Raw genomic sequence first — 27,176 nt, 5'->3', positions numbered from 1 at the left:
TGCGCCCACAGGACATCACTAGTTTCTCACTCTGCTCTGCTTTGACCTGCGTCCGTTCTGACTCACTCTCTAACACACTTCACTGACTGCAGTGGGTTTATTACACTTTACTTTGTTACAGAGGCTTTTCCAGAGCTTCTCTATGGGGTTTAGATCCATGCTGGACATACAGAACAGTGGGCCCTCGTTAATCACCGGAGTTACGTTCTAAACATAACCAGCAACTAACAATGACCAAAAATAGATGCAAAATGACTAAAAATAGATGCAAAATGACTAAAAATAGATGCAAAATGACTAAAAATAGATGCAAAATGTCCAAAAATAGATGCAAAATGTCCAAAAATAGATCCAAAATGTCCAGAAATAGATGCAAAATGTACAAAAATAGATGCAAAATGACTAAAAATAGATGCAAAATGATAACAAAAAGATGCAAAATTACTAAAAATAGATGCAAAATGACTAAAAATAGATGCAAAATGAATAAAAATAGATGTAAAATGACTAAAAATAGATGCAAAATGTCCCAAAATAAATGCAAAATGTCCAAAAATAGATGCAAAATGTCGCAAAATGAATGCAAAATGACTAAAAAATAGATGCAAAACCACCACAAAAAGATACAAAATGACTAAAAAAAGATGCAAAATGACTAAAAATAGATGCAAAACCACCACAAGATGCAAAATGACTAAAAATAGATGCAAAACCACCACAAAAAGATGCAAAATCACTAAAAATAGATGCAAAACCACCACAAAAAGATGCAAAATGACTAAAAATAGATGCAAAACCACCACAAAAAGATGCAAAATGACTAAAAAAGATGCAAAACCACCACAAAAAGATGCAAAATGACCACAAACAGATGCAAAACCACCACATAAAGATGCTAAATGACTAAAAATAGATGCAAAACCACCACAAAAAGATGAAAAATGACTAAAAATAGATGCAAAACCACCAGGCTCATGGGGGAATTGTTGTGTCTCGTAAATCATAAATAAGTCAGAGAGTGTGGTCTTTACCTGCTCCATATGTAAAGTGTCCTGAGAGAACTTTTGTTATGACTTGGCACTGTAAATAAAACTAAATGGAGTTGAAACGTCTCCATCTAGTGGTGATTTTAAAGGCGTACACCCTCCAAGTAGAAAGTTCCTATTGGTGCAACACAAAGAGAGAGCCTTGGGCTTTTCTTCTGGCTGTGGTGAATGTGTCCTGATCCAGAGAGTCCAGGAAGTGCTCGTCCCCAAACAGTGATTTAAATAAAACCCTACTGCAAAATAAAGGATTTAAACATGTGAGTGATGAATATTGGAGATGACGCAGATTTACAATCCTGGACAGATTTTGTATCTTCGTCATTTTGGGGAAAGAATTGTTGAAACAAATCTCAAATAATGACAAAAAACAATTTCACTGTCATCAAAGAAACAGATGATATAGTTTCTAATGCTGCAATGACAGAGGCCATTCTGCTGCCTGAGAATTACTGTAAGTGCTTTTATACTGAAGTTCACATTTGAATGCAGGACTTTTTGTTGCGGGCCGACTGACAGCTGCACCCTAAAGCAGAGGCAGGCAGGTTAGATAGGTGCGTCAAAAGTGTTTATTTTAACAAAGGGGCTCCACAAGTTAAAGCAACAAGTGGCTGGCAAGGCATGCGGGGAGAACTCAACCGCCAGAAGACGCTCAGGCAACGAGGCAGCTCAGGAACTCAGGCAACGAGGCAGCTCGGGGAAAACTCAGGCAACGAGGCAGCTCGGGGCAAACTCGGGCAACGAGGCAGCTCAGGGCAAACTCGGGCAACGAGGCAGCTCAGGGCAAACTCGGGCAACGAGGCAGCTCAGGGCAAACTCGGGCAACGAGGCAGCTCAGGGCAAACTCGGGCAACGAGGCAGCTCAGGGCAAACTCAGGCAACGAGGCAGCTCAGGGCAAACTCGGGCAACGAGGCAGCTCAGGGCAAACTCGGGCAACGAGGCAGCTCAGGGCAAACTCGGGCAACGAGGCAGCTCAGGGCAAACTCAGGCAACGAGGCAGCTCAGGGCAAACTCAGGCAACGAGGCAGCTCGGGGCAAACTCGGGAAACGAGGCAGCTCAGGGCAAACTCGGGCAACGAGGCAGCTCAGGGCAAACTCGGGCAACGAGGCCGCTCAGGGCAAACTCAGGAACTCAGGCACAATGCAGCGAGGTACGAAGAACTGAGAAGGCTCACAAAGAAAAACATCAGCACTTGTTGGAAAGACTGCAGCAAAAACTCACTAGGAGAGGAAGGTCAGCTCTACAGACAAGACGGAAATCTCTGTGAGGGGAGCAGGGCCAAGACCAGGTGTGTATATAGAGGTGGTACTGAGTGAAAGACTGCAGGTGTGCCTCGTCAGCCCCGTCAGCCAAACCCTGCAGAGGGGGAGGAACAACAACAGCCAGACCCAGAACCCTCACACTTTACATCTTTACAGTGTGACAGTGAAACTTTTACTCACAATAAAAGATATAAATACTACTTCCACCTGAAAATGCATTTCTATACAATTCCAACAGGGCATCACTGTTTGTTTATTCATAAACGGTGATTTATTTATTTTATTTGTGTTTGTCTTATTCCCAAATACTGTTTACGTTTTATTTGTTTGTGGTTTTATTTTTTAGAGTTTAACCTCTTCCCCTGAAAAGCAGTTTAATGTAAAATATATATTTAAATGTCTGCAAACACTGATCCAATGTAACCCTGTCTGATGCTGTTGTATACTGTTTTTAGTATTTATATTTAATAAAAACAAACAAAAACAAACATATAACCAGGTCATTTTGTTCAACAAACACAGAATCAAGACAGCTTCAAGTCCAAACTCTGTGTTTTCTAAATATTTCTGCTAAAATCCTGTTGAATAGAGTTTGAAGCAGATGAAAAGTCCATAAATCAAATATCTGCACGACTCTTTGGTTCCTCAATGTGCTGTTTTCTGTACGCAGTGTGTTTCAACACATGAAGCAGGGATGTAGTGCAGGTTAAAGCACCTCAGCTCAGTTCATCTGCATTTTGAGTCAAGAAGATGTTTTAGTGTGATTAAAGAGCTTTAAAGTAAAAGTGCGTCGTTTCAAATATCAGTGCAAATGCAGTCAAAGCAGAAAAAGTGAAGCTTGAATCATTCTGGTCTGATTCATTCACGTCCTTCTGGATTCACAGTCGCAACAAATCACTGATGAAATGATGTTTGTTTAAATGAGGCTTGAAACGCTCGTTTGGCTCCAGATGATGTTGTGTAATTGAATCGTCTTCTCACAAACGCTTCTAAGAAGACGATTGAATTATTATAGAAGAGGTGAAATCATTCAGAGCCGCTGTCAGTCGGCAAGAGTCAGAGAAATACGGAGCCGCCCCCAAAGACTGAGCTGCCAACAAGTGTTTTATAACTAAACACCGACGTGTTTTCAGACGTGGAGCGGGTTTGAACCGAGGCTTTGTTGTCAACGAGGAAACAAAGTGGCGCTCCTCTTCCTGGAGTGAACACAGCTTGATAACCCCTCCCTCCTCCTCCTGCTCTGAAACACAGCCAGCTCCACCCTGAACTCCACTTATTTCCTTGTTCCCTCCCCTTCAGATCTACACTTTGAAAATGGGTGGAACCAACATGGTGGTGACGTGCAGGAGCTGACAGGCCCCACTCACTGCACACAAACATGTTGTTGAGATCAGAGCTCAGACTAGTTTCACTGCTGAGGAAGAGAAACTCACACAGGCGTTGGCACTGAGAGGTGAAATGGCGCAGAAAGGAGTTCAGCTGGACCGGGAAACCTTCTCTTGTTCCATCTGTCTGGATCTACTGAAGGACCCGGTGGCTATTCCCTGTGGACACAGCTACTGCATGAACTGTATTAAAAGCTGCTGGGATGAAGAGGAGGGGAAGAAAACACACAGCTGCCCTCAGTGCAGGCAGAGCTTCACACCGAGGCCTGCCCTGCTGAAAAACACCATGTTAGCAGTTTTAGTGGAGGAACTGAAGAAGACTGGACTCCAAGCTGCTCCTGATGATCCCTGCTATGCTGGACCTGAGGATGTGGGATGTGATTTCTGCACTGGGAGGAAACGGAAGGCCCTCAAGTCCTGTCTCTTCTGTGTGGCCTCTTATTGTGAGGAACACCTGCAGCCTCATTTTGACTCAGTCCCATTCAAGAAACACAAGCTGGTGGAGCCCTCCAAGAAGCTGCAGGAGAACATCTGCTCTCGTCACGATGAGGTGCTGAAGATGTTCTGCCGCACTGATCAGCAGTGTATCTGCTACCTCTGCTCTGTGGACGAACACAAAGGCCACGACACAGTCTCAGCTGCAGCAGAAAGGAGCCAGAGGCAGAGAGAGCTGGAGGGGAGTCGACTAAACATCCAGCAGAGGATCCAGGACAGAGAGAAAGATGTGAAGCTGCTTCAGCAGCAGGTGGAGGCCATCAACCGCTCTGCTGATAAAGCAGCGGAGGACAGCGAGAAGAGCTTCAGCCAGCTGATCCGTCTCATGGAGAAAAGACGCTCCGATGTGAAGCAGCAGGTCAGATCCCAGCAGGAAACTGAAGTGAGTCGAGTCAAAGAGCTGCAGGAGGAGCTGGAGCAGGAGATCACTGAGCTGAAGAGGAAAGACGCTGAGCTGGAACAACTCTCACACACAGAGGATCACAACCAGTTTCTCCACAGCTACACCTCACTGTCTCCACTCACTGAATCTACATCCAGCTTCAAGATCCGTCCTCTGAGACACTTTGAGGACGTGACGGCGGCTGTGTCAGAAGTCACAGAGAAACTACAGGACGTCCTGAGAGAGAAATGGACAAACGTCTCACTGACTGTGACTGAAGTGGATGTTTTACTGTCAGATCCACGAGCAGAGCCCGAGACCAGAGCTGACTTCTTAAGATACTCACGTGAAATCACACTGGATCCAAACACAGCACAGAAATATCTGTTATTATCTGAGGGGAACAGAAAAGCATTATACATGAGTAAAGAACAGTCTTATTCTGATCACACAGACAGATTCAATCATATTTTCTATCCTCAGGTCCTGAGTAGAGAGAGTCTGACTGGACGTTGGTACTGGGAGGTGGAGTGGAGAGGAAGAGTTCGTGTAGCAGTCGCATACAAGAATATGAGCAGAGAAGAGATATTTGGATTCAATGACAAATCTTGGAGGTTATTTTGTGACAACAACAGTTATAACTTTTATCACAACAAAGTCCAAACTCCCGTCTCAGGTCCTTGGTCCTCCAGAGTCGGAGTGTACCTGGATCACAGTGCAGGTGTTCTGTCCTTCTACAGCGTCTCTGAAACCATGACTCTCCTCCACAGAGTCCAGACCACATTCACTCAGCCTCTCTATGCTGGACTTGGTATTTATGGTGTAAACTCTGCTGCTGAGTTGTGTAAAGTCAAATAGTCAGAAGTCATTTAATGGTTAAATCCTCAAACTTATTTCGTCTCCACGTTTGTCGCTGAGAGCTGATTTTTCTTTCCACGTCTCGGCCGCACACAGATCAGCTGTCACTCACACGTTGTGGGCGGGACTTTGACGTCTTGTCATTAAGTTGTGGTGTAAATGTTTGAGTGTCTTTAGGTGGCGCTCCTTCCTGCGTGTGTTTAGCCACGGAGCCTATCACTGCTCATGGGGATGGAAAAGGAAACGTGTGTGTGCTCTAAATGTCTGATGAATATCTGATTCTATGGATGCATTTGTATGTTGTTGTTTCTTTGTTTGTCACACGTACGAATGAGGCTCTGGGATTGATGCTAAAGTGTAATAATCCAGATTATAATGAGGGAGGAAATCCTGATTCTTCTCTGTTCCACAGCTGAGATTCTGCTCAAACATGTTGATTGTGTGGATGAAGTGTTCCTGAAATCATTGAGTCATTTCACTTTACTGATGGGACGTGTGAACAAACTGAAGCTTTATCAAGAAATAAACGTCAACACACTCTTTTCTCCTCTTTGTTGTTTCAATAACATATAATCAGATAATGTTGGAATATAAACAGCTGCAAAAGAAACTAATGAAACATACTGTACAGTAATTATGCTCTTTCATTAGATATTTAATAAATAAATATAGACATCATTTAAAAATATGCCTATGAAATAAATATGACTGCAAAATTAATCTTTAATTAAATAAATAAAATCCTGTTTAATTTCCCCTTTTATTCACTAATTATTTATTTTAATTATATTTTTAAATTATTTATTAATTCATTTATTTTAATAATGTAGCAGATTAAATAAGATGTTATTGTGCTAATTAATAAACATAATTGTTAAAGCTCATTAAACCAGATGTTCATGAATAAAGTGCTGAAATAAAAACATAAAAATAAAAAAACAACGCCCAGGTTTAATTTTTTGCTATTTCATTAAATATTTAATAAATAAATATAGATATAAATAATTTAAAAATATGCCTATGAAATAAAAAAGATAATAAAAAGATGCAAAACTACCACAAAAAGATGCAAAATGACTCAAAATAGATGCAAAACCACCACAAAAAGATGCAAAATGACTAAAAAAAGATGCAAAACCACCACAAAAAGATGCAAAATGACTAAAACAGATGCAAAACCACCACAAAAAGATGCAAAATGACTAAAACAAGATGCAAAACCACCACAAAAAGATGCAAAATGACTAAAAAAAGATGCAAAACCACCACAAAAAGATGCAAAATGACTAAAACAGATGCAAAACCACCACAAAAAGATGCAAAATGACTAAAAATAGATGCAAAACCACCACAAAAATATGCAAAATGTCTAAAAATAGATGCAAAACCAGCACAAGAAGATGCAAAATGACTAAAAATAGATGCAAAACCACCACAAAAAGATGCAAAATGACTAAAAATAGATGCAAAACCACCACAAAAATATGCAAAATGTCTAAAAATAGATGCTAAACCACCACAAGAAGATGCAAAATGACTAAAAATAGATGCAAAACCACCACAAAAAGATGCAAAATGACTTAAAATAGATGCAAAACCACCACAAAAAGATGCAAAGTGACTAAAAATAGATGCAAAACCACCACAAAAAGATGCTAAATGACTAAAAATAGATCCAAAACCACCAAAAAAAGATGCAAAATTAATTAAAATAAATGCAAAACCACCACAAAAAGATGCAAAATGACTAAAAATAGATGCAAAACCACCACAAAAAAATGCAAAATGACTAAAAATAGATGCAAAACCACCACAAAAAGATGCAAAATGACTAAAAATAGATGCAAAACCACCACAAAAATATGCAAAATGAATTAAAATAAATGCAAAACCACCACAAAAAGATGCAAAATGACTAAAAATAGATTCAAAACCACCACAAAAAAATGCAAAATGACTAAAAATAGATGCAAAACCATCATAAAAAGATGCAAAATGACTAAAAAAGATGCTAAACCACCACAAAAAGATGCAAAATGACTAAAAATAGATGCAAAACCACCACAAAAAGATGCAAAATGACTAAAAATAGATGCAAAACCACCACAAAAAGATGCAAAATGACTAAAAATAGATGCAAAACCACCACAAAAAGATGCAAAATGACAAATAGTTGCAAAACCACCACAAAAAGATGCAAAATGACTACAAATATATGTAAAACCACCACAAAAAGATGCAAAATGACTAAAAAATAGATGAAAAACCACCACAAAAAGATGCAAAATGACTAAAAATAGATGCAAAACCACCACAAAAAGATGTAAAATGACTAAAAATAGATGAAAAACCACCACAAAAAGATGCAAAATGACTGAAAATGGATGCAAATTTGAGGCGCTTTCATCTTCTTACACATCAGAGTAATATTTCACTTATTTGACTTCACTGCATTTATTTAAAGAGCTGTAGTAACTTTTCAAATGAAGATGAACGTCATTAAAGTTGACATGTTAACACATCAATAAAAACACGGTGTAACAGTCACAGGAGCAGGATGAGCACCTTTACTTTGACACTTGAAGCACGTTCTGTTGCTAATGTTGTAAACAGCAGCAGCAGCAGCAGCAGCAGAGGTCACGTTATAACCGTCACTTTCACTTCCCCGTCACTTTCCTCCGCAGCGTTTCTGAGAACTGTGAAAAAGTCTTTCACATTAAATCTGTGTGTGCTTCAGAATTCTGGCTCTGAGATCAAACACGAGTTCATGAGGAAACAACAGGAAGTGACGTTACAAAGAAGCTTTTTTCCTGATCTGTGAGCTTCAGGAAGTCCCGTTATTAGATGTGTTGATATTAGGGCGTCCATTGTTTCAAGGATGTCATTCTAAATGAATAACACATTTTCTTATCTGCTCTAAATGAACACAGAACAGATGAAGGATTTATCAGTCCATGAATCTGTCCGTTGGCCATTTGGGCTTCAGGAAACTGTGGACATTTATAGAACAAGGACGGATTACAGAACGGACCTATCAGGATGCTGAATGACCACAAGTGCACACGAAACAACCAGAAACGACCACAGAGAGACAAAAAATGACTACAGGGATGCAAAACCACCACGAAGAGATGCTAAATGACTGAAAACAGATGCAAAATGACCACGAAGAGATGCTAAATGACTGAAAATAGATGAAAAACCACCACGAAGAGATGCAAAATGACTAAAAACAGATGCAAAACCACCAAAAATGATGCTAAATGACTGAAAATAGATGCAAAACCACCACAAAAAGATGCAAAAAGACTAAAAATAGATTCAACACTACCCCAAAAAGAGGCAAAATGACTAAAAATAGATGCAAAACCACCACAAAAAGATGCAAAATGACTAAAAAAGATGCAAAACCACCACAAAAAGATGCAAAATGACTAAAAATAGATGCAAAACCACCACAAAAAGATGCAAAATGACTGAAAATAGATGCAAAACCACCACAAAAAGATGCAAAAAGACTAAAAATAGATTCAACACTACCCCAAAAAGAGGCAAAATGACTAAAAATAGATGCAAAACCACCACAAAAATATGCAAAATGACTAAAAATAGATGCAAAACCACCACAAGAAGATGCAAAATGACTAAAAATAGATGCAAAACCACCACAAAAAGATGCAAAATTAATTAAAATAGATGCAAAACCACCAAAAAAAGATGCAAAATGACTAAAAATAGATGCAAAACCACCACAAAAAGATGCAAAATCACTAAAAATAGATGAAAAACCACCACAAAAAGATGCAAAATGATTAAAAAAAGATGCAAAACCACCAAAAAAAGATGCAAAATGACTAAAAATAGATGCAAAACCACCACAAAAAGATGCAAAATGACTAAAAATAGATGCAAAACCATGATGATTAACATCTTGGTATGGTTCTAGGTGACAAAGGTTATCCTCTAACGGAATAGCTAATAACCCCGCTGGCAAACCCAGCTACAGAGCAAGAGCGCCGGTGTTGTGCCGTATTCAGCCCCCCTGCAGTGAAATGCACCCCCTCGCATTAAAGGTGATATTCTGCATCAGAAGGCTGCTGTTTCCACCTATAGGAGTAGTTTATATACAGGTAACCCATGGTAACGGTCAGAACATGTGTTATCTACAGTCTTTAAACTATTTTAAAGAGTTTAAAATCACAAAGTTGGATGATAGCGAACACAAAACAACACCTTTTTATATGTTCTGTGGAAATAAACTGCAGCAGAATTACAACATGAATGAAATGGATCTTTGGAGCAAGTTGAATGTGTTTGACTCAGTGTTTCCTAAATATGATCCCAGCTTTTCTTGCAGTTCATAGGTTCAAACGTGTGCTTTTAATTGGGTTACACCTGTCCAACAGTGCGCACAGGCGCGCTCGGGTCACAGTGGAGCGCTGCCGTTATTCTTTTCCATACAGCGTTTTTATGGGGCCCTTTTATTCCACTCTTAAGACAAAAAACATCTTTATTTTGCTCCATCTCGGATGTCAGGATGCCGATCTGTGTGTCGGAAAAGTTTATTTTCTAACCTGCGTTCTTCCTCTCCGTGTTTGACCTCAGTGGGCGAGGCCTCCGAACCAGGAATATTTAAGGGCGTAACGTGTTAAAGACGATCGAATTCAGCCGCCGCATTTATCACGGCCCGCTCGTTCGTACGCTGAGATTGGTCCGATACGAATGTTTCATGAATCACACCTGGGTCCTTTCCTACGAACACTTCTGCGCTCAGATCTGCGCCCGTTTTCACGCAACATTGATAAATGAGGCCCAATGAGTGGTAAAGGGTACTTATTACGTAGAGTAATGTCATTTAAGCCCCTGCAGTCAATACAGGGCCGAACAGTGTTGTCCTTCTTATCCACAAAGAAGAAGCCCGCCCCCACAGAAGAGGAGGAGGGACGGATAAGATCAGCTGCAAGGGAGTCTCTGATGTGAGTTTCCATGGCCTCCCTTTCTGGTCTGGAGAAGTTATAAAGCTTGCTGGACGGTAGGGGGGCGCCGTGGAGTAAATCTATGCCACAGTCATAGGGTCTGTGGGGTGACAAGGATTGGGCACGGTCCTTATTAAAAACCTCCTGGAGGTCGTGATACTGAGCAGGGACAAGAGTGAGGTCAACTGGTCAGGGTGGAGGTGGTGTAGAGGAGACTGTGGTAGGAATGGCAGAGTGAAAGCAGTGTAAGTGGCAAAAAAGGCGCGTGTCGTCGTCGCCAGGTGTCGTTGTCGTTCAGTTGGGCCTCCTTGCCCTGTAAGGGGTGGTCAAAAATCTTTCTTATCTCAGCTGTAAACAAAGGGAGTGAACTAGATAGGGGAGAGATGCTGTCAGACAAGGCCAGATGCCTTATCTGACAGCAAACTCATAATAAAAGCAATCTTTGATCCATCAGTGGAGTGGGTTAAAGGCTGTTGTACCTGGACGGTTCATGGGATGAAGGGCTCACGAGGATGGTTGGATGGAAGAACCGGGGCGGAGTCCGGAGAGGAGTTCAGAGAAGGATCAGAGTCTGGAGCTGGAGGACTGAGGATGTGAGTGGAAACATGGTCCAAATGACTCGAGTTGAGTAAATCCTGAAGCAAGGTGCTGAAGTGTGTCCCTACTTTGTTTAAGGGCCCCTTCGTTTTGCCCCAAAAGGACTCCCTGACTTGCTAGCGCCTGCCGAAGTGAAGAGATCTCTGCAGGGTCCATATTGGCCAGATAATTCTGACGCGGGCCTACTGACAGCTGGACCCTAAAGCAGAGGCTGGCAGGTTAGATAGGTGCGTCAAAAGTGTTTATTTTAACAAAGGGGCTCCACAAGTAAAAGCAACAAGTGGCTGGCAAGGCATGCGGGGAGAACTCTACCGCCAGAAGACGCTCAGGCACGGGGCAAACTCAGGAACTCAGGCAACGAGGCAAACTCAGGAACTCAGGCAACGAGGCAGCTCAGGGTAAACTCGGGCAACGAGGCAGCTCAGGGCAAACTCGGGCAACGAGGCAGCTCGGGGCAAACTCGGGCAACGAGGCAGCTCGGGGCAAACTCGGGCAACGAGGCAGCTCGGGGCAAACTCGGGCAACGAGGCAGCTCGGGGCAAACTCGGGCAACGAGGCAGCTCGGGGCAAACTCGGGCAACGAGGCAGCTCGGGGCAAACTCGGGCAACGAGGCAGCTCGGGGCAAACTCGGGCAACGAGGCAGCTCGGGGCAAACTCGGGCAACGAGGCAGCTCGGGGCAAACTCGGGCAACGAGGCAGCTCAGGGCAAACTCGGGCAACGAGGCAGCTCAGGGCAAACTCGGGCAACGAGGCAGCTCAGGGCAAACTCGGGCAACGAGGCAGCTCGGGGCAAACTCGGGCAACGAGGCAGCTCAGGGCAAACTCGGGCAACGAGGCAGCTCAGGGCAAACTCGGGCAACGAGGCAGCTCAGGGCAAACTCGGGCAACGAGGCAGCTCAGGGCAAACTCAGGCAACGAGGCAGCTCAGGGCAAACTCAGGCAACGAGGCAGCTCAGGGCAAACTCAGGCAACGAGGCAGCTCAGGGCAAACTCAGGCAACGAGGCAGCTCAGGGCAAACTCAGGCAACGAGGCAGCTCAGGGCAAACTCAGGCAACGAGGCAGCTCAGGGCAAACTCAGGCAACGAGGCAGCTCAGGGCAAACTCAGGCAACGAGGCAGCTCAGGGCAAACTCAGGCAACGAGGCAGCTCAGGGCAAACTCAGGCAACGAGGCAGCTCAGGGCAAACTCAGGCAACGAGGCAGCTCAGGGCAAACTCAGGAACTCAGGCAACGAGGCAGCTCGGGGCAAACTCGGGCAATGAGGCAGTGAGGTACGAAGAACTGAGAAGGCTCACAAAGAAAAACATCAGCACTTGTTGGAAAGACTGCAGCAAAAACTCACTAGGAGAGGAAGGTCAGCTCTACAGACAAGATGGAAATCTCTGTGAGGGGAGCAGGGCCAAGACCAGGTGTGTATATAGAGGTGGTACTGAGTGAATGGCTGCAGGTGTGCCTCGTCAGCCCCGTCAGCCAAACCCTGCAGAGGGGGAGGAACAACAACACCAAGACCCAGAACCCTCACACTTTACATCTTTACAGTGTGACAGTGAAACTTTATTCACAATAAAAGATATAAATACTACTTCCACCTGAAAATACAGTTCTATACAATTCCAACAGGGCATCACTGTTTATTTATTCATTAACGGTGATTTATTTATTTTATTTGTGTTTGTCTTATTCCCAAATACTGTTTACGTTTTATTTGTTTGTGTTTTTATCTTTTAGAGTTTAACCTCTTCCTCTGAAAAGCAGTTTAATGTAAAATATATATTTAAATGTCTGCAAACACTTATCCAATGTAACCCTGTTTGATGCTGTTGTATACTGTTTTTAGTATTTATATTTAATAAAAACAAACAAAAACAAACATATAACCAGGTCATTTTGTTCAACAAACACAGAATCAAGACAGCTTCAAGTCCAAACTCTGTGTTTTCTAAATATTTCTGCTAAAATCCTGTTGAATAGAGTTTGAAGCAGATGAAAAGTCCATAAATCAAAGATCTGCACGACTCTTTGGTTCCTCAATGTGCTGTTTTCTGTACGCAGTGTGTTTCAACACATGAAGCAGGGATGTAGTGCAGGTTAAAGCGCCTCAGCTCAGTTCATCTGCATTTTGAGTCAAGAAGATGTTTTAGTGTGATTAAAGAGCTTTAAAGTAAAAGTGCGTCGTTTCAAACATCAGTGCAAATGCAGTCAAAGCAGTAAAAGTGAAGCTTGAATCATTTTGGTCTGATTCATTCACGTCCTTCTGGATTCACAGTCGCAACAAATCACTGATGAAATGATGTTTGTTTAAATGAGGCTTGAAACGCTCGTTTGGCTCCAGATGATGTTGTGAAATTGAATCGTCTTCTCACAAACGCTTCAAAGAAGACGATTGAATTATTATAGAAGAGGTGAAATCATTCAGAGCCGCTGTCAGTCGGCAAGAGTCAGAGAAATACGGAGCCGTCCCCAAAGACTGAGCTGCCAACAAGTGTTTTATAACTAAACACCGACGTGTTTTCAGACGTGGAGCGGGTTTGAACCGAGGCTTTGTTGTCAACGAGGAAACAAAGTGGCGCTCCTCTTCCTGGAGTGAACACAGCTTGATAACCCCTCCCTCCTCCTCCTGCTCTGAAACACAGCCAGCTCCACCCTGAACTCCACTTATTTCCTTGTTCCCTCCCCTTCAGATCTACACTTTGAAAATGGGTGGAACCAACATGGTGGTGACGTGCAGGAGCTGACAGGCCCCACTCACTGCACACACACATGTTGTTGAGATCAGAGCTCAGACTAGTTTCACTTCTGAGGAAGAGAAACTCACACAGGCGTTGGCACTGAGAGGTGAAATGGCGCAGAAAGGAGTTCAGCTGGACCGGGAAACCTTCTCTTGTTCCATCTGTCTGGATCTACTGAAGGACCCGGTGACTATTCCCTGTGGACACAGCTACTGCATGAACTGTATTAAAAGCCACTGGGATGAAGAGGAGGGGAAGAAAACACACAGCTGCCCTCAGTGCAGGCAGAGCTTCACACCGAGGCCTGCCCTGCTGAAAAACACCATGTTAGCAGTTTTAGTGGAGGAACTCAAGAAGACTGGACTCCAAGCTGCTCCTGATGATCACTGCTATGCTGGACCTGAGGATGTGGGATGTGATTTCTGCACTGGGAGGAAACTGAAGGCCCTCAAGTCCTGTCTCTTCTGTGTGGTCTCTTATTGTGAGGAACACCTGCAGCCTCATTACAACGTAGCTGCTTTAAAGAAACACAAGCTGGTGGAGCCCTCCAAGAAGCTGCAGGAGAACATCTGCTCTCGTCACGATGAGGTGATGAAGATGTTCTGCCGTACTGATCAGCAGTGTATCTGCCACCTCTGCCTCGATGACGAACACAAAGGCCACGACACAGTCTCAGCTGCAGCAGAGAGGAGCCAGAGGCAGAGAGAGCTGGAGGGGAGTCGACTAAACATCCAGAAGGGGATCCAGGACAGAGAGAAAGATGTGAAGCTGCTTCAGCAGCAGGTGGAGGCCATCAACCGCTCTGCTGATAAAGCAGCGGACGACAGCGAGAAGAGCTTCAGCCAGCTGATCCGTCTCATGGAGAAAAGACGCTCCGATGTGAAGCAGCAGGTCAGATCCCAGCAGGAAACTGAAGTGAGTCGAGTCAAAGAGCTTCAGGAGGAGCTGGAGCAGGAGATCACTGAGCTGAAGAGGAAAGACGCTGCGCTGGAACAACTCTCACACACAGAGGATCACAACCAGTTTCTCCACAGCTACACCTCACTGTCTCCACTCACTGAATCTACATCCAGCTTCAAGATCCGTCCTCTGAGACACTTTGAGGACGTGACGGCGGCTGTGTCAGAAGTCACAGAGAAACTACAGGACGTCCTGAGAGAGAAATGGACAAACGTCTCACTGACTGGGACTGAAGTGGATGTTTTACTGTCAGATCCACAAGCAGAGCCCAAGACCAGAGCTGACTTCTTAAGATACTCACGTGAAATCACACTGGATCCAAACACAGCAAACAAATGTCTGTTATTATCTGAAGGGAACAGAAAAGCAACATGGATGCTTGAAGAACAGTCTTATTCTGATCACACAGACAGATTCATTGGTTATCCTCCTCAGGTCCTGAGTAGAGAGAGTCTGACTGGACGTTGGTACTGGGAGGTGGAGAGGAGAGGAGCAGTTTCTGTAGCAGTCGCATACAAGAATATGAGCAGAGCAGAGAGTTTTGGAAACGATGACAAATCTTGGGTGTTAGTTTGTTACAACAACATTTATGACTTTTATCACAACAACGTCCGAACTCCCGTCTCAGGTCCTCGGTCCTCCAGAGTCGGAGTGTACCTGGATCACAGTGCAGGTGTTCTGTCCTTCTACAGCGTCTCTGAAACCATGACTCTCCTCCACAGAGTCCAGACCACATTCACTCAGCCTCTCTATGCTGGACTTGGTCTTTATTGTGTAAACTCTGCTGCTGAGTTGTGTAAAGTCAAATAGTCAGAAGTCATTTAATGGTTAAATCCTCAAACTTATTTCGTCTCCACGTTTGTCGCTGAGAGCTGATTTTTCTTTCCACGTCTCGGCTGCACACAGATCAGCTGTCACTCACACGTTGTGGGCGGGACTTTGACGTCTTGTCATTAAGTTGTGGTGTAAATGTTTGAGTGTCTTTAGGTGGCGCTCCTTCCTGCGTGTGTTTAGCCACGGAGCCTATCACTGCTCATGGGGATGGAAAAGGAAACGTGTGTGTGCTCTAAATGTCTGATGAATATCTGATTCTATGGATGCATTTGTATGTTGTTGTTTCTTTGTTTGTCACACGTACGAATGAGGCTCTGGGATTGATGCTAAAGTGTAATAATCCAGATTATAATGAGGGAGGAAATCCTGATTCTTCTCTGTTCCACAGCTGAGATTCTGCTCAAACATGTTGATTGTGTGGATGAAGTGTTCCTGAAATCATTGAGTCATTTCACTTTACTGATGGGACGTGTGAACAAACTGAAGCTTTATCAAGAAATAAACGTCAACACACTCTTTTCTCCTCTTTGTTGTTTCAATAACATATAATCAGATAATGTTGGAATATAAACAGCTGCAAAAGAAACTAATGAAACATGCTGTACAGTAATTATGCTCTTTCATTAGATATTTAATAAATAAATATAGACATCATTTAAAAATATGCCTATGAAATAATAAAGATAATAAAAAGATGAACAACCACCACAAAAAGATGCATAATGACTAAAAATAGATGCAAAACCACCACAAAAAGATGCAAAATGACTAAAAACAGATGCAAAACCACCACAAAAAGATGCAAAATGGCTAAAAATAGATGCAAAACCACCACAAAAAGATGCAAAATGACTAAAAACAGATGCAAAACCACCACAAAAAGATGCTAAATGACTAAAAATAGATGCAAAACCACCAAAAAAAGATGCAAAATGAATTAAAATAAATGCAAAACCATCACAAAAAGATGCAAAATGACTAAAAATAGATTCAAAACTACCACAAAAAGATGCAAAATGACTAAAAATAGATTCAAAACCACCACAAAAAGATGCAAAATAACTGAAAATAGATGAAAAACCACCAGAAAAAGATGTAAAATGACTAAAAATAGATGCAAAATGTCACAAAAAGATGCAAAATGACTGAAAATAGATGCAAATTTGAGGCGCTTTCATCTTCTTACACATCAGAGTAATATTTCACTTATTTGACTTCACTGCATTTATTTAAAGAGCTGTAGTAACTTTTCAAATGAAGATGAACGTCATTAAAGTTGACATGTTAACACATCAATAAAAACACGGTGTAACAGTCACAGGAGCAGGATGAGCACCTTTACTTTGACACTTGAAGCACGTTCTGTTGCTAATGTTGTAAACAGCAGCAGCAGCAGCAGCAGCAGAGGTCACGTTATAACCGTCACTTTCACTTCCCCGTCACTTTCCTCCGCAGCGTTTCTGAGAACTGTGAAAAAGTCTTTCACATTAAATCTGTGTGTGCTTCAGAATTCTGGCTCTGAGATCAAACACGAGTTCATGAGGAAACAACAGGAAGTGACGTTACAAAGAAGCTTTTTTCCTGATCTGTGAGCTTCAGGAAGTCCCGTTATTAGATGTGTTGATATTAGGGCGTCCATTGTTTCAAGGATGTCATTCTAAATGAATAACACATTTTCTTATCTGCTCTAAATGAACACAGAACAGATGAAGGATTTATCAGTCCATGAATCTGTCCGTTGGCCATTTGGGTTTCAGAAAACTGTGGACATTTATAGAACAAGGACGGATTACAGAACGGACCTATCAGGATGCTGAATGACCACAAGTGCACACGAAACAACCAGAAACGACCACAGAGAGACAAAAAATGACTACAGGGATGCAAAACCACCACGAAGAGATGCTAAATGACTGAAAATAGATGAAAAATGACCAAAAAAGATGCTAAATGTCTGAAAATAGATTTAAAACCAGCACAAAAAGATGCAAAAAGACTAAAAATAGATGCAAAACCACCACAAAGAGATGCAAAATGACTAAAAAAAGATGCAAAACCATCACAAAAAGATGCAAAATGACTGAAAATAGATCAAAACCACCACAAAAAGATGCGAAATGACTAAAAATAGATGCAAAAACACCACAAAATGATGCAAAATGACTAAAAATAGATGCAAAACACCACAAAAAGATGCAAAATGACTGAAAATAGATGCAAAACCATCACAAAAAATGTAAATGACCAAAAAAGATGCAAAACCACCACAAAAAGATGCAAAATGACTAAAAATAGATGCAAAACCATCAGAAAAAGATGCAAAATGACTGAAAATAGATGCAAAACCATCACAAAAAGATGCAAAATGACTAAAAATAGATGCAAAGCCACAACAAAAAGATGTAAATGACTAAAAAAGATGCAAAACCATCACAAAAAGATGCAAAATGACTGAAAATAGATCAAAACCACCACAAAAAGATGCGAAATGACTAAAAATAGATGCAAAAACACCACAAAATGATGCAAAATGACTCAAAATAGATGCAAAACACCACAAAAAGATGCAAAATGACTAAAAATAGATGCAAAACCACCACAAAAAGATGCAAAATGACTAAAAATAGATGCAAAACCACCACAAAAAGATGCAAAATGACTAAAAATAGATGCAAAACCATCAGAAAAAGATGCAAAATGACTAAAAATAGATGCAAAACCATCAGAAAAAGATGCAAAATGACTAAAAATAGATGCAAAACCACCACAAAAAGATGTAAATGACTAAAAACAGATGCAAAAACATCACAAAAAGATGCAAAATGACTAAAAATAGATGCAAAACCATCAGAAAAAGATGCAAAATGACTAAAAATAGATGCAAAACCAGCACAAAAAGATGAAACAGATGAAATATAAAAGCTTAGTAAGTTAGAAAGTTAAAGGGATATTTTTCATGCTTTTTATTCTCTTAAAGACGTGGGAGCGGACAAATGTGCTGCTTGTGTCTGTAAGTTGGAAGCAGCCCTGTAAAGCTTCATCGGGCTCCTGTGACCATCTCCTCACAGTCCTGGTGCTCACAGGAAGCCGCTGGACTTGGGGCTGCAGGTGGATGAGGTTGTGATCTGATCTTCCAAGAGGAGGAAGGGCAGTGGAGCTGTAAGCCTCCTTAACGTTAGCATACAGCAGGTCCAGTGTCTTGTTTTCCCTGGTGGGACAGTCCACAAACTGCTTGAAAGTGGGCAGTGTCGCAGCCGGAGCGATGTGGTTGAAGTCCCCAGATATTGCAATGAATGCGTCTGGGTGCCGTGTCTGAAGGCCCGAGACGACGATGTGGATGACGTCACTCGTGCGCCGCGTTTGCAGTCGGAGGAATGTAAACAACCAGAACGATCACGTGTGAAAACTCCCTCGGCAGGTAGTATGGCCTCAGACTCACGGCGAGCAGCTCAATGTCCGGGCTACACACACGCTCCTTTACAGTCACGTGTCCAGGATGACACCACTTGTTGTTAATAAGAATAGCAAGTCCCCCACCTTTCCTCTCGCCACTCTCACGGTGACTCCTGTCCGCCCGAACAGTCTGAAAGCCGTCCACAGTTACGTTGAGTCCGGGATGTCCTCGTGGAGCCACCTCTCCGTGAAACACAGCACGCTGCTCACACGATACATCCACTGAGTCTTCACCAGGCCCGCCAGCTCGTCCATCTTGTTAGCCAGCGACCTCACGTTCCCCATGGTGATGGAAGGGAGAGATGGTTTATATCTCCTCTTCTTTTCCCGGTGTTTACGTCCAGCTTTACATCCCCTGTACTTTCTCCTCAGTTCTTTGGGGATTTCAGGCGTCTCCCACATTAGCGCCGTTGGTGTTAGCGACAACAGCTGTTCACGGGTGTAAACAATGGAGCCGCCGCATTGTTGCGTCCAGACGGAGACGCGGTCGGCAAAAAGTGCCAAGAATGAGACAAACGGACAAAAAACACGTAAGAAAGTTCACGAACATAGTTGGCTAAGGTTAGCACTACGACTTACAGGGAAAAGCACCAATAAAACGACAGTAAATAAGATAAACATGAATATTCAGACATCCGTTCGTTACGTCGGCGTTTGGTTTTTAATTTGGTATTTGGATGTTTGTTGTTTTCACACTTGCAGACATCAGATAAGCCGTCGACTATTAACAGAGAAATCCTGGAGAGACACTAATAGCTGGATGTGGCTAACAGTGATTAGCTCGGGGCAGCACGGTGAAGGCATTCAAAGGTCTTTTTTAACCACTAATGCTGCTGAAAATAACAGCAAACCTCTGCAGCAGCATGAGAAGAGTCCCTACACACAAAACAAAGCAGCAACAGTGTAGTCAGTGAAGCCAGAGTTTATTAAAAGAGGGTTTTAAAGACTTACCTACTGGCCCCTGTACCAGCTCCTCTCATAGTAAAGCCCATTCAAGTGGATTAGCAAAGTCAATCCCAAAGGAAGGAGAACAGAGGGAAGGGGAGATGGGGCTTCATTCACAGAGTTTCAGGCCAGAAAATAGGAGCAACATCAACCTCCGTGTGGACACGAGCGGAGGGAGAAACCGTGAGATTTGGAGCCACTTGGACATCCAGTGGAGAGTGAGAGCGAGAAAGAATTCAAGGTTTCAAACGGTGACAGATGAACTGAAATGACGGCTAGAACATCACAGCAAAGAAAGAGAGAGAAGAGAGCAACAAACATGCTGCTGAATATTCTTTTATTCCATGCTGAACAAACAGAACAGTGGGCCCTCGTTAATCACCGGAGTTACGTTCTAAACATAACCCGCAACAAACAATGACCAAAAATAGATGCAAAATGAGCACAAAAAGATGCAAAATGACTAAAATTAGATGCAAAATGACTAAATATAGATGCAAAATGACTAAATATAGATGCAAAATGACTAGAAAAAGATGCAAAACCACCACAAAAAGATACGAAATTACTAAAAATAGATGCAAAACCACTAAAAAAAGATGCAAAATGTCTAAAAACAGATGCAAAACCACCACAAAAAGATGCAAAATGACTAAAATTAGATGCAAAATGACTAAAAATAGATGCAAAACCAGCACAAAAAGATGCAAAATGACTAAAATTAGATGCAAAATGACTAAAAATAGATGCAAAATGAGCACAAAAAGATGCAAAATTACTAAAAATAGATGCAAAATGACAAAAAATAGATGCAAAATGTCTAAAAACAGATGCAAAATGACTAAAAATAGATGCAAAACCACCACAAAAAAATGCAAAATGACTAAAAATAGATGCAAAATGACTAAAAATAGATGCAAAATGACTAAAAAAAGATGCAAAACCACCACAAAAAGATGAAAAATTACTAAAAAAAAGATGCAAAATTACTAAAAAAAGATGCAAAATGACCAAAAAGAGATGCAAAACCACCACAAGATGCAAAATGACTTAAAATAGATGGAAAACCACCACAAAAAGATGCAAAATGACTAAAATTAGATGCAAAACCACCACAAAAAGATGCAAAATGACTAAAAATAGATGCAAAACCACCACAAAAAGATGCAAAATGACTAAAATATATGCAAAACCACCACAAAAAGATGCAAAATGACTAAAATAGTTGCAAAACCACCACAAAAAGATGCAAAATGTCTAAAAATAGATGCAAAACCACCACAAAAAGATGCAAAATGTCTAAAAATAGATGCAAAACCACCACAAAAAGATGCAAAATGTCTAAAGATAGATGCAATAAGAGAAACATCAGTGTTAATACAGGTGATATGGATTCATGTGAGGAGCTACAGAAGCAGGTCAGGAAATCAATAAAACTTGCCAAGCAGCAAAATAAGGACAGGGTGGAGAACCTGTTCAGCACTGGCAGCGCACGCCCTGCATGGGAGGGGTTGAATTCCTGGCTGGGGACGCAGCCTCATAAGACAAACATCTCCTTAGATATGAAGTCTGATTACCACCTGGCAAATGAACTAAATATGTATTCAAACCGTTTGAATGACCATGATTTTAGCCAGGAACATTTTGAGTCAAGAAGATGTTTTAGTGTGATTAAAGAGCTTTAAAGTAAAAGTGCGTCGTTTCAAACATCAGTGCAAATGCAGTCAAAGCAGTCAAAGTGAAGCTTGAATCATTCTGGTCTGATTCATTCACGTCCTTCTGGATTCACAGTCGCAACAAATCACTGATGAAATGAAGTTTGTTTAAATGAGGCTTGAAACGCTCGTTTGGCTCCAGATGATGTTGTGAAATTGAATCGTCTTCTCACAAACGCTTCAAAGAAGACGATTGAATTATTATAGAAGAGGTGAAATCATTCAGAGCCGCTGTCAGTCGGCAAGAGTCAGAGAAATACGGAGCCGCCCCCAAAGACTGAGCTGCCAACAAGTGTTTTATAACTAAACACAGACGTGTTTTCAGACGTGGAGCGGGTTTGAACCGAGGCTTTGTTGTCAACGAGGAAACAAAGTGGCGCTCCTCTTCCTGGAGTGAACACAGCTTGATAACCCCTCCCTCCTCCTCCTGCTCTGAAACACAGCCAGCTCCACCCTGAACTCCACTTATTTCCTTGTTCCCTCCCCTTCAGATCTACACTTTGAAAATGGGTGGAACCAACATGGTGGTGACGTGCAGGAGCTGACAGGCCCCACCCACTGCACACACACCTGTTGTTGAGATCAGAGCTCAGACTAGTTTCACTGCTGAGGAAGAGAAACGCACACAGGCGTTGGCACTGAGAGGTGAAATGGCGCAGAAAGGAGTTCAGCTGGACCGGGAAACCTTCTCTTGTTCCATCTGTCTGGATCTACTGAAGGACCCGGTGGCTATTCCCTGTGGACACAGCTACTGCATGAACTGTATTAAAAGCTACTGGGATGAAGAGGAGGGGAAGAAAACACACAGCTGCCCTCAGTGCAGGCAGAGCTTCACACCGAGGCCTGCCCTGCTGAAAAACACCATGTTAGCAGTTTTAGTGGAGGAACTGAAGAAGACTGGACTCCAAGCTGCTCCTGATGATCACTGCTATGCTGGACCTGAGGATGTGGGATGTGATTTCTGCACTGGGAGGAAACTGAAGGCCCTCAAGTCCTGTCTCTTCTGTCTGGTCTCTTATTGTGAGGAACACCTGCAGCCTCATTTTGACTCAGCCACATTCAAGAAACACAAGCTGGTGGAGCCCTCCAAGAAGCTGCAGGAGAACATCTGCTCTTGTCACGATGAGGTGCTGAAGATGTTCTGCCGTACTGATCAGCAGTGTATCTGTCTTGTGTGCGTTATGGACGAACACAAAGGCCACGACACAGTCTCAGCTGCAGCAGAAAGGAGCCAGAGGCAGAGAGAGCTGGAGGGGAGTCGACTAAACATCCAGCAGAGGATCCAGGACAGAGAGAAAGATGTGAAGCTGCTTCAGCAGCAGGTGGAGGCCATCAACCGCTCTGCTGATAAAGCAGCGGAGGACAGCGAGAAGAGCTTCAGCCAGCTGATCCGTCTCATGGAGAAAAGACGCTCCGATGTGAAGCAGCAGGTCAGATCCCAGCAGGAAACTGAAGTGAGTCGAGTCAAAGAGCTTCAGGAGGAGCTGGAGCAGGAGATCACTGAGCTGAAGAGGAAAGACGCTGAGCTGGAACAACTCTCACACACAGAGGATCACAACCAGTTTCTCCACAGCTACACCTCACTGTCTCCACTCACTGAATCTACATCCAGCTTCAAGATCCGTCCTCTGAGACACTTTGAGGACGTGACGGCGGCTGTGTCAGAAGTCACAGAGAAACTACAGGACGTCCTGAGAGAGAAATGGACAAACGTCTCACTGACTGGGACTGAAGTGGATGTTTTACTGTCAGATCCACGAGCAGAGCCCGAGACCAGAGCTGACTTCTTAAGATACTCACGTGAAATCACACTGGATCCAAACACAGCAGACAAACGTCTGTTATTATCTGAGGGGAACAGAAAAGCAACATGGATGAGTAAAGAACAGTCTTATTCTGATCACACAGACAGATTCAATCATATTTTCTATCCTCAGGTCCTGAGTAGAGAGAGTCTGACTGGACGTTGGTACTGGGAGGTGGAGTGGAGAGGAGTAGTTCGTGTAGCAGTCGCATACAAGAATATGAGCAGAGCAGAGAGATTTGGATTCGATGACAAATCTTGGATGTTATTTTGTTACAACAACAGTTATTACTTTAATCACAACAACGTCCAAACTCTCGTCTCAGGTCCTCGGTCCTCCAGAGTCGGAGTGTACCTGGATCACAGTGCAGGTGTTCTGTCCTTCTACAGCGTCTCTGAAACCATGACTCTCCTCCACAGAGTCCAGACCACATTCACTCAGCCTCTCTATGCTGGACTTGGTATTTATGGTATAAACTGTGCTGCTGAGTTGTGTAAAGTCAAATAGACAGAAGCCATTTAATGGTTAAATCCTCAAACTTATTTCGTCTCCACGTTTGTCGCTGAGAGCTGATTTTTCTTTCCACGTCTCGGCTGCACACAGATCAGCTGTCACTCACACGTTGTGGGCGGGACTTTGACGTCTTGTCATTAAGTTGTGGTGTAAATGTTTGAGTGTCTTTAGGTGGCGCTCCTTCCTGCGTGTGTTTAGCCACGGAGCCTATCACTGCTCATGGGGATGGAAAAGGAAACGTGTGTGTGCTCTAAATGTCTGATGAATATCTGATTCTATGGATGCATTTGTATGTTGTTGTTTCTTTGTTTGTCACACGTACGAATGAGGCTCTGGGATTGATGCTAAAGTGTAATAATCCAGATTATAATGAGGGAGGAAATCCTGATTCTTCTCTGTTCCACAGCTGAGATTCTGCTCAAACATGTTGATTGTGTGGATGAAGTGTTCCTGAAATCATTGAGTCATTTCACTTTACTGATGGGACGTGTGAACAAACTGAAGCTTTATCAAGAAATAAACGTCAACACACTCTTTTCTCCTCTTTGTTGTTTCAATAACATATAATCAGATAATGTTGGAATATAAACAGCTGCAAAAGAAACTAATGAAACATACTGTACAGTAATTATGCTCTTTCATTAGATATTTAATAAATAAATATAGACATCATTTAAAAATATGCCTATGAAATAAATAAACATGACTGCAAAATTAATCTTTAATTAAATAAATAAAATCCTGTTTAATTTCCCCTTTTATTCACTAATTATTTTTTAATTATTTATTAAATTATTTATTTTAATAATGTAGTAGCAGATTAAATTAGATGTTATTGTGATAATTAATAAACATAATTGTTAAAGCTCATTAAACCAGATGTTCATGAATAAAGTGCTGAAATAAAAACATTAAAATAAAAAAACGCCCAGGATAAATTTTTTGCTATTTCATTAAATATTCAATGAATAAATATAGATATAAATAATTTTAAAATATGCCTATGAAATAAATAAAGATAGTAAAAAGATGCAAAACCACCACAAAAAGATGCAAAATGACTAAAAATAGATGCAAAACGACCACAAAAAGATGCAAAATGACTAAAAATAGATGCAAAACCACCACAAAAAGATGCAAAATGACTAAAAATAGATGCAAAACCACCACAAAATGATGCAAAATGACTAAAAATAGATGCAAAACCACTACAAAAAGATGCAAAATGACTAAAAATAGATGCAAAACCACCACAAAAAGATACAAAATGACTAAAAATAGATGCAAAACCACCACAAAAAGATGCAAAATGACTAAAATAGATGCAAAACCACCACAAAAAGATGCAAAATGACTAGAAATAGATGCAAAATGTCACAAAAAGATGCAAAATGACTAAAAAGAGATGCAAAACCACCACAAAAAGATGCAAAATGACTAAAAATAGATGCAAAACCACCACAAAAAGATGCAAAATGACTAAAATTAGATGCAAAACCACCACAAAAAGATGCAAAATGACTAAAAATAGATGCAAAACCTCACAAAAAGATGAAAAATAACAAAAAATAGTGAAACAATGAAAACAGGGATGCAAAACGACCATGAAGAGATGCTAAATGACTGAATATAGATGTAAAACCGTCATTAAAAGAGGCAAAATGACTAGAAATAAATGCAAAATCGTCACAAAATGATGAATAGTAAAGATGAACACATGTGGTCCCATCAGATCCTTTAAATGTGTTTATTTCTCAAAGATCTGTGACAGAAAATGTGCCAGAGTTGTTCTTACACTGACACCAGCATTGGAAATGCCTCTGATACTGCCTATAAAGATATCAGCGTAGCAGATATCACATCATTTAGCCCTGAAGAAATCTACTCTAAAGTAGTTTATACATGTTTTCTTCAGGCTCTAGGATTCAAACATGAACAGGAAGTGCAGAGGCCACAGCTTTGAGTGACTTCAGCACGTCTGCGCCCACAGGACATCACTAGTTTCTCACTCTGCTCTGCTTTGACCTGCGTCCGTTCTGACTCACTCTCTAACACACTTCACTGACTGCAGTGGGTTTATTACACTTTACTTTGTTACAGAGGCTTTTCCAGAGCTTCTCTATGGGGTTTAGATCCATGCTGGACATACAGAACAGTGGGCCCTCGTTAATCACCGGAGTTACGTTCTAAACATAACCAGCAACTAACAATGACCAAAAATAGATGCAAAATGATAACAAAAAGATGCAAAATGACTAAAAATAGATGCAAAATGACTAAAAAAAGATGCAAAATGACTAAAAATAGATGCAAAATGTCCAAAAATAGATGCAAAACCACCACAAAAAGATACAAAATGACAAAAAAAAGATGCAAAATGACAAAAAAAAGATGCAAAATGACTATAAATAGATGCAAAATGACTATAAATAGATGCAAAACCACCACAAGATGCAATATGACTTAAAATAGATGCAAAACGACTAAAAATAGATGCAAAACCACCACAAAAAGATGCAAAATTACTAAAAATAGATGCAAAACCACCACAAAAAGATGCAAAATGACTAAAAATAGATGCAAAACCACCACAAAAAGATGCAAAATGACTAAAAATAGATGCAAAACCACCACAAAAAGATGCAAAATGACTAAAAATAGATGCAAAACCACCACAAAAAGATGCAAAATGACTAAAAATAGATGCAAAACCACCACAAAAAGATGCAAAATGACTAAAAATAGATGCAAAACCACCACAAAAAGATGCAAAATGACTAAAAATAGATGCAAAACCACCACAAAAAGATGCAAAATGACTAAAAATAGATGCAAAACCACCAGGCTCATGGGGGAATTGTTGTGTCTCTGTAAATCATGAATAAGTCAGAGAGTGTGGTCTTTACCTTCTCCATATGTAAAGTGTCCTGAGAGAACTTTTGTTCTGACTTGGCACTGTAAATAAAACTAAATGGAGTTGAAACGTCTCCATCTAGTGGTGATTTTAAAGGCGTACACCCTCCAAGTAGAAAGTTCCTATTGGTGGAACACAAAGAGAGAGCCTTGGGCTTTTCTTCTGGCTGTGGTGAATGTGTCCTGATCCAAAGAGTCCAGGAAGTGCTCCTCCCCAAACAGTGATTTAAATAAAACCCTACTGCAAAATAAAGGATTTAAACATGTGAGTGATGAATATTGGAGATGACGCAGATTTACAATCCTGG

General features: G+C 41.6%; 2 protein-coding genes across 2 annotated transcripts; both read left to right on the top strand.

The window, feature by feature from the left end:
* Positions 1–3,765: 3,765 nt before the first annotated feature.
* On the top strand, positions 3,766–15,500 carry LOC310952257 (uncharacterized protein; the record flags this gene model as incomplete). Its single annotated transcript, XM_083920824.1, has 3 exons — positions 3,766–5,413; positions 10,858–10,996; positions 13,778–15,500. 3 exons carry the CDS (start codon positions 3,766–3,768, stop codon positions 15,498–15,500), a joined length of 3,510 nt encoding a protein of 1,169 aa, XP_083776950.1.
* A 6,787-nt stretch (positions 15,501–22,287) lies between these two features.
* On the top strand, positions 22,288–23,840 carry LOC310950133 (tripartite motif-containing protein 16-like; the record flags this gene model as incomplete). Its single annotated transcript, XM_083917795.1, has 2 exons — positions 22,288–23,638; positions 23,746–23,840. The coding sequence occupies 2 exons, from the start codon at positions 22,288–22,290 to the stop codon at positions 23,838–23,840; spliced, it is 1,446 nt and encodes a 481-aa protein (XP_083773921.1).
* Between the last annotated feature and the right edge of the window lie 3,336 nt (positions 23,841–27,176).

This window comes from Echiichthys vipera (assembly GCF_963691815.1).
Source record: "Echiichthys vipera genome assembly, chromosome: 1".
Taxonomy (NCBI): Eukaryota; Metazoa; Chordata; class Actinopteri; order Perciformes; family Trachinidae; genus Echiichthys; species Echiichthys vipera.
Note: the sequence above shows the minus strand (reverse complement) of the source record. Positions and strands in the feature narration are given on the sequence as shown.